Genomic DNA, 19,337 nt, shown 5'->3' with positions numbered 1-19,337 from the left:
CAAGATCACCTTGTTCATGAAACTTAAAATTTGGCACTTAATTTTTGAAACTCGATTTTTATTTCATTTTGCCTAGTTTTTAATTAGATTTTTTCTTTTATAAAGTTTTATTGATTAATAAATTATTAACGGTTGTTTTGACCAAAATATCCTTCCCCTTGTTTCCACACGCCACATAAGCAATTTTTTTTCCATGTCAGCAAAAGCCACGAAATAGATGAAATCTAGGCATTGTCGAACAAAAATCAACTGGTATAAATTCACTCTCTTAAGATTCTCTCTGATAACACAATCTATGTACACTTATTCTCTTGCGACTACTTAAGTCTTATATTACTTACTAACTTGACATAAAGATCAACAAATTGACTCATGGGATCTGAGCATTGGATTTAAGTCAACGGAGGTTTTTTGTGTCGTGTCCAAGGCCCATGGCCCACTCAAAAGTGGGTAACGCTAGATATTTCAACGATGGGTCACACCGGTCTAGCGGCCCATTGACCCTTGGCACTCCGTTACCATTTATTTTTCTTTTATTTTAATATTATTAATTAATTTGGAGGGCAAAATCGTCAGAGTAAAAAAAAAGTCAAACTTTAAATTATGGTTGCGACGACGAATCAAACCTGGGGCTTTTATATAGTGGATGGCAAACACACACACACACACACACACATACCTTCAATCTTCCCACTCTCTCCGCTGCGATCCCCACTCCACTCTCCTTTACTGTTTTATTTGATCGATTTTTCGAGAAAAACCCTACAAGTTCACTTCAAAAGTTTGGATTTTTATATTTATTTTTCAAGATATTCGGTTAAATAATTTTCCTTTTGTAGTGTTTGCAGGCCTCTATTTTTGCCTTGAGCTTCAGTTCAATTGGTGTTTGAATTTCATTAATTTATTTGGGTTGTGGTGGTTGGATAAAACCGAGAATTGGGGAACAGAGCAGTGAGCCAAAGGTACCAATTTTTGTGTTTTCACTTTCATGCATGACTTATATAATTTTTTTTATGATTTTTTTTCGCGTGTTGTTATTAATTGAGATTTTGTATTTAAGTAGTGAAATTTGGTCTTATTATTTGTTCTTGAATTGTTTTTAGGGTTTCCGAAACGTAGATTTGATTTGAGTGTGGTGAATTTACTGTTTGTGGGGTATATCCGTATATGTAAGTATAAGAGACAAGGGGGTGTGTGTTTGTGTGAAGTCAGAACTAAGAGCTTGTTTTCTGGGGTTGGGGTTGGTGTTTCTGTAGAATCTGACTTTGGCGAGGTAGTGACCGGAGAATTGAGACTTCGAGTTGATTCGGGTCTTTTTCGCTTGGGCCCGTGTAGTTGCTTCTAATCCTGATGCTGCCCCTGTTGTTGCTCTTTCTGCTGCTGCTGATGCTGACGAGCGACTCACAGCTCATTGCCTCCGGTACCTGGAATTGATCATGAATCGGTCAGGAATTGATGTAGCTGTGCTGTGTGCACCAGCTGCTGATTGTCTGTCTATTTAATCTAACAATTTATATATGATCTTGTTTGTTCAAATTTTGAAAATAAAAAACAAAAAATAGTGCTTTCTTTCAAGGTTTCTTGTTTCTTTCTATTCAGATGCAGTTTTCACTTTCATTTCTTCCAATATTTATTGATCTTCATATGTACACACATATGTTCATGAGCTTTGTAGTTAAGTTCATGCGTCTTTAACAAGTCACATTCGTAATTTATTTTCTGTGTCATAGCTAGTCATGAGCTTTGTGTGGTAAATTCTTGTGTCATAACTCGGCCGCCTCAGGGTGTAGATATTAGAGCATTTGAATCATGTGCCTGTTTCTGTACCTAGTGTTAATCGAGAAACTGTTGGACCCAAATGTAATGGAATGTCTGTTGGGCATACGAGGTGATTAATTTACGTTTATCTATTAATTGTTGTTTTCTTTTCTTTCTTCCTAGTTTCTTATCTCTGAAATGTTTCTTCTCAAAAACATTGGTCGACCAGCAGCCAGAAAACCATGGAACAGAAGAGGTCTACTTTTCACCTGCAACATCAACATTCCAAATGGTCTACATCACCCTAGTCTAAATTTAGGGGCCAACAAACAATCGCCTGAGGAAGCAGAGGAGAAAAGCCTCTCCTAGAAGCTTACCATGGTGTTCAAGGTAAGAATACCCTTGCTGCTTGTTTATTCAAATATCATTGCAAAGGAAATGTGAGAGAAAACTAAGATAAATGGTCTTTGCGTTTTTAAGGAACTAATTAGGCTAAGCAACAAGCATTTTCCTTAATAATCTTGGCTTCTCTGGATGGTGTTCTAATTTCCACTCTATTTTTGGACTGGTTGATAATCTAATCCAACCAAGGGTGTTTTCTAATCTCAAGTGCTTTAGGTGTTGCAATAAGTTTCATTGTGTTGTTATCTTGGTTACCCATCCCCCCACCCCTCCTCCCGCCTTGCATGAGTTATTGATAAGATGGAAAGTTATTGTGTCTAGATTCTAGAAGCAGGTTTCAATCATGCTTGTTATGTTCGACTGTACTCAGATACCATTCGTTTGGGATTTGAATAGAGTTTTCTTTAACATCTCCATTTCCTGATTTAAGCTGCATTCAACTTTAAAGCTTCATTACGGTTTTCTTTATTTTTAAGGCTATACAAGAGGTTTTAAAGCATGACAATGTTTGTTTAACGTGCAACAAACATCGATATCGTTGAGAAGTTGGTGGATATTTACTTTTCTTCTGATTTAAGCTGCATGAGTTATGGTTTTGTTGCTTTCTGTTTCTTCTAATTTGGTTCCATTTTATTGTTTTGAGTGTTTGTATGCATATGACATATAAGCTCCGATTTGGATGAGTAATGCCGTGGAGTACGGTATACGAATAGAAAGGAGGGAGAGCCATAAAAAAATATTGAAAGCTCACCCCAAGTAGGATCATCCAAGTAAATCCGCAAGTTACCCAAGGACAGAAAGAATGTGAACTCTCTGCTATTCACTACTAACAAAACTAGAGGCACCGCCCTTCCTTAGATTGGTTGACCATTAAGTTCCTCACTCTTTTTGCATCATCCCAATTAATTCCAAGATTAATATCTCAAAGGTTACATCAAGAAGGCCAATGCAGAAACAAAAGCCAATTGCTTCTCTTCTCCTAAGCAAACTTTGCTTCTTGTTTGTGGGCGTGCTAGTGAGTTCATTCATGCTGACGTTTAATTGAAATAAAAAATTTACAGGACCTTTCTACTCCACAACGGTTGGAGGACTGAGAAGCTCTGACAATCCTGAAAGTAAGATCACCCCTGTGCACGCTACTGATGAAGAGTTCTGGGGTGCAACATTTAAAGGTGATATGAAGCGACTATCTTTTTCTTTTATTAAGGGAATAAGTGACTAATTTATAAACACTAGTCAATACTATGGTTTATTGGCATGCTATGCCTGTGGGATTATAGGCATAGGATCTACGTTAATGGTTGAGATGTGTAGTATCGCGTCGCTAATGTAGAGGCTCTGTAAAGTTCCTTTTGGAGATGCGCCTTTGATTTTCTGTTTGGGGGATTGGGTCTAGTTTTATTTTCTGTTTTGCTCTCAGTGCATAGTGTCAGAAAAGCAAAGCTTAGCAATGGAACTGGTAAAAGCCTTAGTAGGATACAGTTTCAAATCATCAGATAAAACACTGCAAAAACTGCTGGTGTTGAGTTTTTGCTGCGAGTTAACTGATGATGTGAGAGTTGAAAGGCTTAAGCTTCCCCTCTGAGGAAACTATATCGCAAGCAAATCTGAAAATAACGGATGGACTTGAAACTCCAAATCAGATGCAAAGAAAGCATCAGAGCTGTGACGTTTAGCAAACTGGTGAGAGAATTTGCTCGTACATATCTTTCGAAGATGAAGTCCATACAACTTGAGAAACATGTACCAGATCTCTAGGAACATTGATGTCATGGACTCATGTGTGGCGAATGGCGGCGGAGATGGTTTCTGGTGAGGGCCAGGGATTTTGTTGAATGCAGATTGTCAGCATTTTGCCACAAACTAGAAGTTTTTTTTCCTGATAGAGGTGCGCCGTCGTCTTCAAAGTCTAAATTTAAATCTGCATCCGTTTCGGTGCGGGAGGTTGTATGGTGTTGGATGCAAGGCATGCATCAGGAGCCATGTACATACCCCAACACTCAAGTGACTGTTTGATAAGAGAATTTGATCTGTACAGCTATGCTTTTGTCCATCTATTTGATCTGAATCATATCGATGATCTTCCTGAGCCTGTATTGGTTGAAATCCTGTTTTCGACTTCCTTGCAATAAAGTATAGCGTTGTGCGGGTGTGGAATCATGACTTTCCAGGGAAAGTAGATCGGTTACTTCAAAGGTCTGGTCATGGACCGAACGATTTCGTTGAGATTGACCATTTTTATTCCGCAAGACACAGGGACATGATCCAACAAGTCTTCAACCAGTTCGTTATATTATTCATGGAATTCCTACAATCGCGAAAGAAATCACACTCTAAAAATTATGCAATATATATATATCCATCTTTTGAGAGTCTTTCGGTTTAATATAGAATTTTATCCTAAAATGATTTTTCTTCGGACTGGTATGCAGCCCACAACAAATGCAACACAGAAAAGTATAAAATGTTTTACATCAAGCAATCATGCATGTGCGTGAGTTGTCTCTCCTTCCTGACAGTTGATCATCGTACATCACCTACTCGTTGATAATACCATAAATTGTCTAGTCAAAATGACCCGTGCCCAATTCTATTTCTATAATTTTCTTTTCTGACGTGGAATCAGTCCTTGTAATTTCAGAAAAAGAAAGTGGGAACATAGGAGTCTTTGACCGTCATACCCCGACGTGTTCTTTTACAGATAAACGGATTTGAACACCTCCACCTTCTGTTGTCGTGCGCAAATTTAGTTTCAACAGTTATACATATATATAAATATATTTATACAATATGTTTCTTATTTTTATATGTACCTGTTTTTTCATGGCAAAACATAATTTTCTCTATTGATTTTGAATTTTTTTTATCTTTCAATATTTTCAATCCCACAAATTATAGCTTTTATTTAAAATATCATAAATATACACAACTACAAACTCCAATTTTAAGTTTGAAAAAAAATAAAATAACTAATATGGAAATAAATTAATATTAAAAGCCAAAGACTTCGATCAAAATTGAAAACCAATAAGTTTCAGTTAAATAACATTAGTAGCTAGGAACTGTGCGTCCAAATCTTTCTATTTTTAATAGAAGGGGTATTTGTAATCTAAACTACCATATGACCGATATTTGTATGAAAGTAAAAAACACAAAATTAAGCCGTCTCTTTTTTACCACCGCCCCATGGCATTTAGCAAGTAATGAAACGCTGTGTACCAAACGATCGTATTGCTAATACCATACGCAGGCACCCTGGCATTCTTATTAGATGAGCTACGCGGCGTGCTACGTTGACTGCCGCTATGTCCACTGCTGCGGCCAGTACTACCACCTCCACTGCCGCTACCACCACCACCTCCACTGCCGCCACGACCACCAACTCCACTGCCGCCTCTGCCAGGGACTACCACGGCTCCGCCTTTAGCAGGGACGACTGCGGCAGCCGCTGTGACTGTGGTGATGAAAACGAGCACAGCCACAACTTTCACTAACGTGCGCGAAGTTGGGGCCATAAGAATTGTAACTAATCTCAAATTTTCCTATGATAAAAGATGAAAATACGATCATGAGATATGCGTTTATATAGGCATCAAAATTTCTTGCGGTAAAAGGTAACCAAATTTTTCACAAAAAAAAAAAGGAAACCTAATTATTAACCCTCATGCGTAAATATGCGCGTTTTAAACAAGCGTGTGAATACAATTTTCTTACGATATTTATTACCTTTGATTATCTTGGGGTTTATTTTATGTTTATTGTTAGGGTTACATTGTCGGATTGGAGGTCAAAGAGGAAAGAAATCCTAATTAGGGGATACTGAAATAAGGCCTCATTTGGCAGCTCCTATAAGGAATTTGATAGGATTAATAATACGGACTCGAGTGTTTAGTGCGCTTATGTATAAAATAGTCGCCGAATTAATAAACGGTCCAAACTGTTTTATACGGTCAGATGCGGTAGTGGCAGTGTCAATAATTCAGACTCGGGTGTTTTCAGTATTGGTTATGGTTGATTATTAAGGAATCCTAGGCAGATGCGGTAAGGCGGTGTTAATTAGTTGTGACGACGTGGTGTGGACGGGAGTGAGCTACTTGCTGCATGGAGGGCTGTCTTATTTGTTCAGGAGTTATATGCAGGTGGTGTGGACGTGGTGTTTGAAGGGGCCTCTCTTATTAGTATTACACTTGCTGCTATGAATCGTCAAGAAGATGACAACGATATTCGAGCTTTTATTCAAGCGTTCTCCCAGCCAAAATTTAACCACGTTCGTAAGGAGGCAAACCAGGTTGCACAGAGGCTGTTGCTTGTGCAGGAATTGGGCGGCAACAGGAGGTGTCTTGGTTCGAGGAACCACCGGATCTAGACAGACATTTTGGTCGAGGATAGCTCCATTTGATTTGAATTTGCTAATTGATTGTATTTTCATTGAGGATAGTTAACTTTTTAAGTTGCTTGTGCGGGGGTTTTTATCGAGGCTCATTGTTGTGCACCCCATTCTCAAATCTGTACGTATTCCTTTTCGTATCGATGAATATCGTACATCTAACAAAATTTATTGCGATGACAAACAAATAGACAGAGACTCTGGTGAATTGAATTGAAGAGATTGAATCCATTTGTTTTAAGACCATGTGTTCAGAGAAGATGATTTGTTTAATTTCAAAACGTGGTTTCTTTACACGCATGACTACAACATAAACTGGGGACGCTTTTATTTAATGATCGATTTTGATACAATAATATACATTTATGAATAAGCAATCTGTTTGCCATGTCAGCATAAATCACAGAGTAGACGGAATTTAGACATTGTGGAATGAAAATCGAGTTTCAAGGGGTTAAGTTGCAAAATTTGATCCAGTGGGTAAAGCGAGATTGAAGTCAAATTCCAGGGGAAATAGCAAAAAAAAAAACGCCTGAATTGACATTAGACTTTCATACATTCCCAGTGAAGCTTCAATTACAGCAAATAAATAAATTTCTAACCACGGAGTAACCAATGGACTTGACAGCAAATACAGTGGAAGTCAAAGTCTCCAGGAAAATATGGCATTACATTAACTGGGAACAAAATATTTACATGACTCTGATCCACGCATCAACAGCAAATTATCCAAGGCAAATCAAGGACTAGCCACTTCTGCAGCTCAAAGACTTCAAAATCTATCCATACAGAGAAACCGAGATGACTGACTATTGTTCCCCACACGCTTACCTCTGCCAACAGAGTTTCCGTCCACCCTCTCGCATAATTTCATAGGCGAGCTTGTGCTTTTCGAGAGATGTTGCCCCAGCCTCTATGTATTTACACGCTGCTTCTCTCAAACTCCACACCATCAAGGTCTTCAGTTCTCGAGGATTTCCACCCAATTCAGATTCACAAGGAATACCATATTCTGCATTTCTAGTCCAACGGCGTAAGATATAGCAGGGGGGAACTTCTTTTATGTCCAAGATTTGGAAAACTCTCAACACATGCCTACATAATATACCTTCAAATTCAAACATTTGACAGCTACAGCTCACTTCGGGAATGGATGCACCGACAGTGACTACATATTTCTCGTCGTCATTCCCGCACTTGCGGACCAAATACCTGATGATAGCCCCTTCATCATAAATCTTAAATCCTAGATAACTATAGGATTGTAGAAGTTCTTTCTGAAATACACGGAATGTGTTCAGTGTATAAAGTCTTCTGCATTGTTCTTCAAATGGTTCTTTTGTCTGCAAGTAGGCTTTCAAGTTAAAAGAGTTAAAATCCTCTTTTATTTCTTCTTCAAGCCGTCGCTCGAGGCCTCTTTCATATTGTGAAACAAACTCCTTAAGTGAAGTTTGGGCATTGAAACGTGCACCAAAGAATGATTCTATACTTTCATTGAAGGGGATGCCAGCAAAGAATGTAGCTCGTAAGTATAACGGAACCCAACTCCTGCGCTTTTCATACATTGCTTTCAGCCAAGCGTTATCCTTCAACCCATACCTGCTGAGGAGTGCATTCCATGCGGTTTCAAATTCATCGGCTGTTTGACACTGATAAACGCACTTTTCATATTCATATTTAAAAGAACTATTCATTACACTTAGATGCTCACTTTCTTTTGCCTTGATCTGCCACAATGAGAAACGATGATGGGTTCCTGGAAAAACTTGCATGATGGCTTGCTGGATCATATCATCTTGGTCGGCTATTACTGACAGAGGATGACGCCCTGACATTGCCCTAAGCCATGTTTGAAACAACCAAGTAAAAGATTTCTCAGATTCATCGGCAACCAGGGCACAACCAAGAAGCACTGGTTGCTTGTGGTGGTTGATTCCAATGAAAGTGACAAATGGCACCAGATAAATACTTTTCCGATATGAGGTGTCGAAAATAATGGCATCACCAAACTGGCTGCATGAAAACCTAGACCTCCCATCAGCCCAGAAAATACTCATGCAACTACCATTATCAACTTCTACTGCATAGAAGAATCCTGTATCTTCGGCCTGTCTGGTTTGACAATAGTCAAACAGCACACTGTACCAATCGCTTCCAATGTGATTTTCTCTTCGTCTTTTGACAAGGTTTCCACAGTTTATGTCAACAATATCTTCAATTTCCAGCCCTCCAATCTCCTCTTCTATGAACTTTTTTGAAGAAAATAGATTTTTCTTTTGAACTTCCAGGTGAGACTCAAACTCATGGTTATGATTTTTATCAAAACGGTCCACTACCCACCTTCCAGAATCTTGTCTCTTAATCCTCATATATGCCCCACAACCAACTCTTGATGGATGCTGAAACCCTTCCTTTGAGCACACAAATCTCCGAGATGTAATTGACCCATCAAGCTTTGAACGAAACAATTGACCAATCCTGATTCTAAATCCTGCATTCTCAGCATACGCATGATAAAATTGGTATGCTTCATTGGCCGAATTGAACTGTAGACCTGCAGATAGATCAATTTCTGACTTAATTTCCTCTCCACCCCGTTTTAAGCGCTTGGCACTTATAACTGCAGATGGGCAATGTGGTTTATCCTCAATTGCCTTAATCAATTTGACTTTTGGCCTATGAGACACTTCAACAACAGTATTTGTCGGCATGGAACCCTTCTTCTGCAAAATCAGGGTATGATTTTCCTCTGTAGATGATTCAAGACCATGATTGTGATCCTTCAGGAAAAGGTCTACAACCCATTTCCCAGAATCGCGTCTCTGCACCCTGATTAATGCTGGACAGCCTGTCCGTGAACTAATCTGAAATCCTTCCTTGGAGCACACAAATCTTCGAGAAGAAACTGACCCATCTGTTCTCGAGCGATACAACTGACCAGTTCGAACTTTAAACCCCATCCGTGCTGCATAGAAAGTGTAAAAATCACGGGCAACATCTGCTGAATCAAACTCTAACCCCACATATGGTTCCGGTACACCAGACTCTCCTTCATCCTCTGCATCGACAGCATTCATCGGAGGCATCATTCCTAAAGGATATGCCTCTATAACTAAGTTGTTCCCACTGTCTTCAATCTTAGAATCGGTATCTAAGCTGCGTGTCACACAAAATAAAACGACATGAAAAATCACTACAAACTACAGCCTTAGCCACAACAACTTGATTAACAATCTGAAACGACATTAACTGATCCTCGAAAGCAAACTTACACAAAAACTAATCAATTAACACGGTCAGCAACTCAGCAGTCATGAATGTGAACATTGATTAGCAAAATAATAAAATAAAAACATAATTATCAAATCAATAAAAACAATTTCTCAGCAACCAAACACAGCATTATCCACTTAAAAAAAACTAAAGAAAAATATCCAACAAAAAAATCAAAAACACTCAATTCACAAATACAAAATGCATAACAAAGAATTAAGCTTGATTGGGTAGGACATAAATCAAATTGGGGAAAAATCGTACTTTGGGTTTAAGTTCCAAATTACCTTCTGATATTTGTGAAGTGGGTGGAGCTGGATTCCATGCCCATTTCGGAAGATTAACAACACTGCGAGTGGCGAGCGATGATTTCGAAGCTCAAGACGCCATTTGGGGGATTTCGTTTGCGTATTTTGGCGGGAAAATTGATTGGGGAAAAATTCAGAGGGCGCCCTTCAGAAATCTGACGAATTTGTGAAATGAATGAAATGTCAAGTGTATTGGGTTTTGGATCTCTCTACTCTGCTGGCGTTCTTGTGCTCCTTATTTCAGGGTTTGACCTAACTCGATTGTAATTTGGAGCCCATTAGTGCATCCACTGAAATCATCGTCATCCAATTTTTTATTGTTATAGGATTATTTTATCTTTTTGTTTTTGGGAATTTGCATGATCTCTGTGTTTTTTTCCCAGATCCATTTGTTTTTATTTTTCATAAAAATTAAAAGACAAAAGGAGACGCGGATAAATTATAAAAATCACATGTTTGATTTACATGAATGACAAATTTGATATTTAACTAAAACTGACATGTTGTTTAATTTTACTCAAATCTTCAACCCCACAGTATTCTTTATTTATTAAAAAACGTGAACGAACTTTGTGATGCTGGTAAATCTCCTTGGAGTTGAAGTTAAATGGTTCGTTCAATTGCTAATTGAATCCGTAGAAGAGGGTGTGACTGCCTGTGTCATGTACCTTGTGAAATCCGTGGTTAAGGTGCCAAACTAAGGTTTTTCTCATAAAGAGTACATTGAATGAGAGTTTTAATTATTATATTAAGTTATCACGAGTGCGTGGAAATATTAACAGAATGTCAACGACTATATTGGGGGATTAGGATTATCTCCCCTCCTCTTCCCATCCACTCCTCTCACATTCTCTTATTTTGTATTTCTCTTACCATAAAAAATAAATATAAGATATTGACGTGACTTAACCGTGATCATTCAAATAGGAGAAAAGGTAAGGAAAAGAAAAAAAAGAGGAAAGAGAATCCTACTCCATATTGGGGATAGCCAAAACAAGTATCAACATCCTTTTATGTGGACGCATGGATAAGCTAACACTAGTGATTTCGATGTCAACTTTTGACCCGACACCAACTTCCTATTTAGCTTCACATCAAACACCAGCCTTTATTTAGCAATTGTACCGGTATATGCTCTTCGTCATTTACACTACGAATTTCACCACTTCATGACGTTTAAGATAATTCACTTACAATTAAATAATCATGTTTTGATAAACTTTAGATTCTTTTTTGTGATGTACGATATTGCGATGAGTTTCATTATCTTAGATAATAACTTATTCACTCTATCATAGATGGCGTGTTACCGCAATAGCAGAATAAAATCATCGTGCTTATGCACCCTTGTGTGGTTCAATCCCACTAATTCTATTTCCCAACAACTAACTATACAAAGTTTCTCCCAAAGTTACGGGGCTATTTTGCTGAGTACCAAAGGACCGGGAATGACGCCTCTGGTGTACCAGTTATTGTGCCCACGGTAAATGTTGGGTAGCCAAGTACGAAGCAAATAACTGCTGAAAGCATCTAAGTAGTAACCCCACCCCAAGATGAGTGCTTTCTTATTCCGACTTCCCTAAAACCTTTACTACGTACTAGGGTTGGGCATTAAAAAAAATGACTGAACCGCCCGAACCGCACCGATGGGTTGGTTTGGTTTGGTTTGGTTTTTTTTTTTTTTTTTTTTTAATTTTCGATGGTTAAACCGAACCGCACCGATCTTAATCAGTTTGGCAAGCAATTTTTAAAATTATTCGGATGCGGTTAACCGAACCGACCCGCATATACTTACTTTATTTACGAGTTATTGTGGATACACCACATGAAAATAAAACCAAGTAGTTTAAAAGTCCCCTTCCCTTTCATTCAAAAAGCAAAAAGCAAAAAGAAAGGCAACCTTTATGTGCCTAAAAAGCAAATAGGAATGAAATTATGAAAGGAAAACAAGGTCACCATTTGGAGAAGGTAGTAGTTGTTCTTTGGTGCTCTCCTTGAGCTATATCATTTGTGTTTTTCTTTGAGCAATCACTCATATTAGTACTACGTTCTGTAGCATTTGGGAAATGAATTTGTTATGTATTTTCGTCTTCACACAAACCGAAAACAGACCCAAACTAACCCGCCACTGTCGGTTAACCGACCTTCTCAGTTTTAGACCTAGCTTGGTCTGTTTCGATTTGCAATTTGGCCCAACCGGCTAGGTCGGTTTGGTTTCAATTTTGGCCCAAAACTAACCCAAACCAACCCGTGTACACCTCTACTACGTACTATTGAAGAATTTTCTCATTTTGTCGTATTCTATTTTTATAATTTGGTTTTCAATCCTATGGCTTGAAAATCCCCCACCCAAATATATCGTGTCATAGTTTGTCAATGACATTTATCGGTTTTACCAAAGAAAGAATAGAGCAGTGGCCTTCAGATTGTAGCATTTAAAAGTCTAGTAGTATTCATTTTCACTTGTAAATGAATATTTAATATTATGAATTAACTTCGTTCATGACTCAATGGATAAGGGAGTTCTTCCTCATGATACTTAGTTTTTAATTCACGAAATTTTGTATTAATGATCAAAACCGTTCAAATACTTTGTAAAGGTCATATCTAACAAAATTAATAAAATATGAAATCATTTAGTCATTCAACTATATGAAAATAAATGAGTAAAAACATTATGAACTATCTATTTATTTGTCACATTTGATTGATTATATTGACATGTAGCACCCAATCATTGTCCATATAGGTGCCACATCATTAGTCAACGACTGATTTAACATTAACCTTAACAGATGTATGAAAGTGTCCCTAAATTATGACTTCAGGTATCGTTATGGGATGAAAAAAATTTGATGTACCAAATGTTAAAAACCAAGAAACTTGAGGGTAGTAAACTAAGATTAGGTATTATGAACTGTCTATTTATTTGTTATAGGTAATTGATTAAAAGACCATATAGATTTTATCCAACTTTATGCATGCACTACAAGTCAACAAATATTGTATTTTATGAACTAATAATTTCCAAGGACCAAGACTTTAAATTACTAAGTCATGAAGTCAATAGGAAACTTTAATTGTTGTATAATTAAAAATGTGGCTACGTTTTGGTCACCTGTTGAATTGCCTCTAATAGTTACTTGTAGGCCCACCTTTGTTTGTAGCGTGTTTGAGATGAAATGGAAAATGCATTGGAGAAGAAGAACCATTGGTTATTTTGTTGTACAAAGATTTCCACAAGTATTGAATAGTCTATTTTCAATTTTGTCCATTCATTTCGTATCATTCATGATTGAGTACTATTGAAAAAATTTCTCATTTTGCGGTATTCTTTTTTTATAATTTGGTTTTCAATCATGGCTTGAAAATCCCCCACGCAAATATACCGTGTCATAGATTGTAAGTGACATTTATCGATTTTACCAAAGAAAGAATACAAAGAAACATGAGAAAGGGGCAAAGGAAAGAAATTTTGTTGCGAGTGGAAAATAAATGGAAAAAGTTCAAATTTATGTGGCTGCAAGATCCGTTTCTAACAAGATCCGTTTCTAATGGCTAATATTGTCCACACAGGTGTTATGAAAGTTTGCATGAGCATACACAGGTAAAGTTAATAGACTTATTAAATGTGAAAAGACTCTGTGATAGCACCAAATTTCAACCCACCTATAGAGGTAGGTTCAAAAAATCAAAAAAAAAAAAAAAAAAAAAAAACCTAACCGAATGAAACCAAACCCACTCATACCCACTTGCACAGTTGAACGGTTGAACGAAAAAACTCGGGATATTGACTTTTCAAAACTAGACTTAACAGGGGCAAAGGCAATGCACTCTTGATTAATTGTGTTTCTGCCTCTTGATTGTAGTTGTTTTTTAAGATGGGGGAATTATTGTGCTTTTGGCATTTTACTATTAATCATCATCCTACCTGTGAATATTTTTCACATAGGGATGCTAACATGACGATGAGGTGCACAGAGGACGAAATTGCAAGCCAACTGGAGAAGTAGAACCCGGATTCGACTGAAATAATTAAGTAAGTCTACTTCTCGTACCGTGTTTGAGACGAAATAACATCCAAATTTAGCTGAGATGACTAAGAACCCAAAGAAATTCGCCATCATGTAAAATCAATATGACTGTGAATACAAGTCCACCATACCTTGTAGCAGATATTTTTGCTCCTCAATTTTTTTCTCTTTAAATTTGCAGAGGCATTTTCTAGTCTATAAATCTGATGCAAATTTGTATGTTGAGATGTAAACTACTTCCACGTGCATGCTTTGGTTGTGCTCCAGCTTAGGCATTGAGTACTCTGTGAACCAAGTGTCACAAAATTTGGATGATCAAAATTCGAAAATGTTCTCTTGGTTATTGGGTAACCAAGAAATATATGGTCATTCACTATTGGATTTGATATTAATTACGGAGAAAAAATGGATCTCATTTTAGGTTAACACAAACCACAAATCACCCACAATAACAAACGGATAATGCTAGAGAGACCAAATTTTTTAACCAAATTTATCAACCAAATGACATGATTGTTAATTATTAGTTAAGTGTTGATTAACATGCTTATCTCTGATCAATGAAATGTCATTTGGTTTCAAATTTGGTTAAAATTTAAATAAAGTTACATTTACCACCTAGTTTTACCATCACTCTAATAGAGGTAAGGCCCGCCAACGCATATGAGTTCCATCTCTAACAAAAGATGGTACAACTAAGTGGCAAAAATAGTGTTTTTGTTAAAAATTTGGTCTCCCTAACATTATCTATAACAAAAACAAATGAGAAATTTTAAGACTTGCTTTTATAAAAAGCAGACCTAAGCGTTTAATGAATATTTTTTATTCTTATAATACCCTCATTAAGGAAAACTGACCTTATTTATCATTCTACGTATATTTTCGACCTCAGAGAACAAAGAACGCCACCACCTACCACTACAACGACTAATCTTATATCACCACCACCATTACCACCACCACAATTGTCACTACAACTGCTGCTACCTCTACACCCTAACCACCACACCCTATTATTGTCACAACCACCAAACCCCCACATTTGCCTCTGCCATCACCGCCACTACCCCCACCACTGCTGTCGTTGCCACCAACCCCACAACTATGCCTAGCTTGTCATTATATACAGTGGCATCATTTTTTTCATTAAATTAACTTCCTCAAGATACTTTTCAATTCAAGAAAGTTCGTATTTATAATCGAAACCGTTCATATTATAAAATACTTTGTAAGGATTATATCTAAAAAAATTAATAAAATATGAAAGCATTAAGTCATTCAACTATATAAAAACAAATGAGTAAAAGCATTATGAACTGTCTATTTATTTGCCACAGTTGATTGACTAAACGATTTTATAGATTTTGTCCAACTTTATGCATGCACTACAAGTAAATCACACACATGCCAAAGGGCTAAGGCAAGCAACATTTAAAACAAGTAATAAATCCTGAGTATATAGATTTTATCCAACTTTATGCAGGCACTACATGTCAACAAAGATTTGTATTTTCTCAACTAATAATTCCAAGGACCAAGACTTAAAATTACTAAGTCATGAAGTCAATACATTCCCACTTAAATTGTGTAAACTTTAATTTATGTATAAAGATGTGGCTGTGTTTTGGTCACCTATTGAATTGTCTCTAATGGTTACTTATAGGCCTACCTTTCTTTGTAGCATGTTTGAGATGAAATGACAGATGAGTTGGAGAAAGTGGTGGCAGATTGGATCTGGGAGTTTCTGAAAGTGGCGCCCCGGTTGGCCCAGATTGAAAGTGGTCCTCAGGGGATTTGGATCCTCTCCTGAGCTAATGGAGAGGATCCTCCTGACCAATCATCGTGGGCCGTTGCATAAAAATCCAACGGCTACAAACAGGGGGGGTCCCTTTAAAGTTATAATGATTATAGCCGTTGGATAAAAATCCAACAGCCCACAATGATTGATCAGGAGGATCCCCTCCATTAGTCCAAGGGCCAAAATGAATTGGTAAGTCGGATTCGAGTACCCCCCACCCCCCAATGTCTTGGGGTCCTGGGAAAGCATAGGAGTTGAGAAGAGTAAACATTTCTAACCAAAAACAAAAGAGATAAGAAAAAACCTATTCAAAACAAAATAAATTATTGAGCGTAGGGCCCATATTTATTATTTTCAAGTTTTATTTTTTAATTTTTTTAATTTTTTAATATTCATGTGGGGCCTATAGTGACACGTTACGCTTAGTTATTATCTAAGTGGACGTCATGTCATTGATCAACGGTTGATTTAACATTAACTTAACAGATGTATGAAAGTATCCCTGAATTATGACTTCAAGTACCATTTTGGAATGAAAAAAAATTCAATGTACCAAATGTTAAAAACCAAAAAACTTGAGGGTTATAAACTAAGATTAAGTAATATAATATGTTTATTTATTTACTACAGCTAATTAATTAAATGACCACATAAATTTTATCCAACTTTATGCATGCACTACAAGTCAACAAGTATTGTAGAGAAATGCCATGTAGACTTACCTTCATCCACAGTAGGCTCACTATATCACATGGAAACATTGAAATTAAGAAGCAACAGATTTATAGGAGAGTTGCCTTCATCCTTCAAGAATTGCATCACTAATTTGTTATTCAAGAATTCCACCAATTAAGAAGCAATGGTAACTAAATGTTATTTTATTTTTTCTTTCTGAAAATGAGCAATATGCATGCATCTCTTTGTAAAGTCTCCCTTATTAATTTGGTTGTTTTTTTCAAAACTTAATTATGAGTGCTTGTTTATTTTTATCTTTAGCGTCTTTTGAGACATCGATGACTTCACTAGAAGAGCTTCCACATGCCATTATCTATACAAGTTTTCAAGTATTAGGTTGTCATATCAAGAACTTTACTATTAAATCTCCTTCGCAGATGATTTCTTAGTGTAAATTGTTTGTAAGAAATTTACTGCTACATTTACTTTATCAAGACCTTTCTGCAGTATAAGTTATGAACCATGATATTTACTAAATAAATTCAGTTAATTCTAAACTACATATGACTGTTTTGTTCGTCACAAATTTTAGTTCAAATGATTGGTTGCACTCCTGTGCAAAATCCTGTCAAATTTACTAAAGGGTTAACTTTTATTTATTTATTTATTTATCCAAGTAGTAATTTATATCTATGTCTAACAACGATGCCACGACATTTAACAAACTAATTACTATTTATTTCATCATAAATAATACATTGACAATCCTATATGCTTTTTGTACACAAATTACAGAAAATTTCATGAAAAATAATTGAAGATATATAGAGGTTGTGAAGGGTGAAAGTGGGGTGAGGAGAGAATTTAATAGAAAAATTAGTATATGGGCACACAAAGTGTGTGAAATTTTTTATTTTTGTTTTTAAAATTGAAGGAGAGATAAATGGGGAGAGAGTGAGAGAGTGAGAGAGTGAGAGAGGTTCAATTTTTAATTTTTTTTAATTAAAGGTGTTAAAATCACATATAGGTGAGACTTAAACAAAAAACAACAAAATTTTGTTTTGTGAAATTACGTATGTAAATACACCAGTAAATATTAAATAAACTGACACCAAACGAACCCCTGGTACCAACAAACTCATTAGCAATTTAGCATTACTATGGCTTCCCTGTTTACCGAGTCTTGGTCTAAAGTTGTCATTATCTTCCTACTGATTCTCCCATTTTTGGTTTCAAGATCGTGCGCCGGGCGCATTGTGGTTTACTGGGGCCAAAATGGAGGGAGGGCGCACTAACAGCAACATGTAACACAGGAAGATACCGGATTGTAAACATAGCATTCCTCTCACAGTTTGGCAATGGCCAAACCCCTCAAATCAACTTAGCCGGCCACTGTGATCCGGCGTCTAACGGCTGTCAAAAAGTGAGCACCGGCATCAGAATCTGCCAGAACCAAGGCATTAAGGTCCTGCTTTCGATTGGTGGCAGCTTGGGGAGTTACACGCTATCATCTGTAGATGATGCTAGAGGTGTAGCGGACTACATATGGAATAACTTCTTAGGGGGGCAATCAAACTCGAGGCCTCTAGGAGACGCCGTATTGGATGGCGTGGACTTCGATATCGAGAGAGGTGAGATTCACTAAGCTGCACTTGCTAGGAGGCTGTCTGAGTATAGCCAGAGAGGCAGAAAAGTGTCCTTAAGTGCAGCACCGCAATGTCCGTTTCCTGACCAGAAACTCAATGGTGCACTAACCACTGGCCTATTTGACTATGTTTGGGTTCAATTCTACAATAATCCAGTGTGAATTCACCTCTAGCAATCCAGATGCCTTCAAGAACTCATGGAACAAATGGACCTCCTCAATACACGCTGATCAGTTCTTCGTGGGCCTCCCTGCTGCGTGGGCCCGCTGCTGGCACTGGCTACGTGCCTTCAAATGATCTGATAAACCAAGTTTTGCCTTTTGTTAAGAAATCTGCGAAGTATGGAGGTGTCATGTTGTATGATAAGTTCAATGATGACAAGAGTGGCTATGGTTCAAAGTTTCAAGGGAGCGTGTGATTTAAGCCCCAACTAAAAAATGGCTTAAAAAGTAAGTAAAATAGATAAGTCGTGCTTTTTCATCAGTTTATCGTTTCCTTTGATAATAAAGTGAATGCTTTACACACACACACACACACACAGGCTGTTCAAATCTTTAAGTTTATGATGTCTAATAAATTCTTATTTATGTTGAAATCCCAAGTTTATAATTCAAATTTTATGAATTAGAAATTCAAGAGCTAGTAAGGAAAACTGTACATGGCAAAATTGCCGGGATCACCTTTGACACATGCATTCAAGATAACTTATACTTATGGGAGGGGAATCAGTAATCCAATGTATTGTATAAATGTAGAGGCTCGGAATCCGCTTTATTTATTTATTTATTTTTATTTATTTATCAATGGTTAGGTGGGGTTTTGATAGAGTAGGGAGAAAGAGGGTGGAGGAGCATCGAACCTGAGTGAGAAGGGTCACATGAGTGCTTAATTTTCACTATAACACTAATCCTCATTGTCTTGCTGTTCTTTTTGAAATGCCATATTATGAATCCAAATAGGAATCTGTAACGTAAATCCAACAACTTTATATGTGAAACTTGACAAAACAAGATTAGAAATCTATTGTTGCCTAAATTCAAAGATTTTTTTGGCTTA

The 19,337-nt window shown here is 37.0% G+C and overlaps 1 protein-coding gene, 1 long non-coding RNA gene and 1 pseudogene across 3 annotated transcripts; 2 read left to right on the top strand and 1 right to left on the bottom strand.

Moving 5' to 3' along the window:
* The first annotated feature begins 656 nt into the window (after positions 1-656).
* On the top strand, positions 657-4,252 carry LOC125471607. 2 transcript variants are annotated; one of them, XR_007253725.1, is made up of 3 exons: positions 657-962; positions 1,257-2,148; positions 3,222-4,252. It is a non-coding gene; the product is annotated as an uncharacterized LOC125471607 (long non-coding RNA). The 2 variants fall into 2 exon arrangements; XR_007253724.1 differs by having other exon boundaries at positions 657-2,148.
* A 2,809-nt stretch (positions 4,253-7,061) lies between these two features.
* Positions 7,062-10,638, bottom strand: LOC103943559 (protein FAR1-RELATED SEQUENCE 7-like). Its single transcript, XM_009353864.3, has 2 exons — positions 10,108-10,638; positions 7,062-9,703 (listed from the first exon to the last, which is right to left on the bottom strand). The coding sequence occupies exons 1-2, from the start codon at positions 10,149-10,151 to the stop codon at positions 7,375-7,377; spliced, it is 2,373 nt and encodes a 790-aa protein (XP_009352139.2). The 5' UTR covers positions 10,152-10,638; the 3' UTR covers positions 7,062-7,374.
* Positions 10,639-17,795: 7,157 nt separating this feature from the next.
* LOC103943699 lies at positions 17,796-18,815 on the top strand (annotated as a pseudogene).
* Positions 18,816-19,337: the final 522 nt, after the last annotated feature.

This window comes from the organism of the source record quoted next, unplaced genomic scaffold, assembly GCF_019419815.1.
Source record: "Pyrus x bretschneideri cultivar Hongxiangsu unplaced genomic scaffold, Pyrus_bretschneideri_v1 Contig6, whole genome shotgun sequence".
Taxonomy (NCBI): Eukaryota; Viridiplantae; Streptophyta; class Magnoliopsida; order Rosales; family Rosaceae; genus Pyrus; species Pyrus x bretschneideri.
This window is presented reverse-complemented; position numbering and strand designations above follow the sequence as displayed.

Bases quoted from the DNA above. Each gene is read 5' to 3' on its own strand.
- LOC103943559 (XM_009353864.3), bottom strand. From the start codon at position 10,151: ATGGGCATGGAATCCAGCTCCACCCACTTCACAAATATCAGAAG. The intron at 9,704-10,107 runs GTAATTTGGAAC...TGTGACACGCAG, and splicing joins CACTTCACAAATATCAGAAG to CTTAGATACCGATTCTAAGA.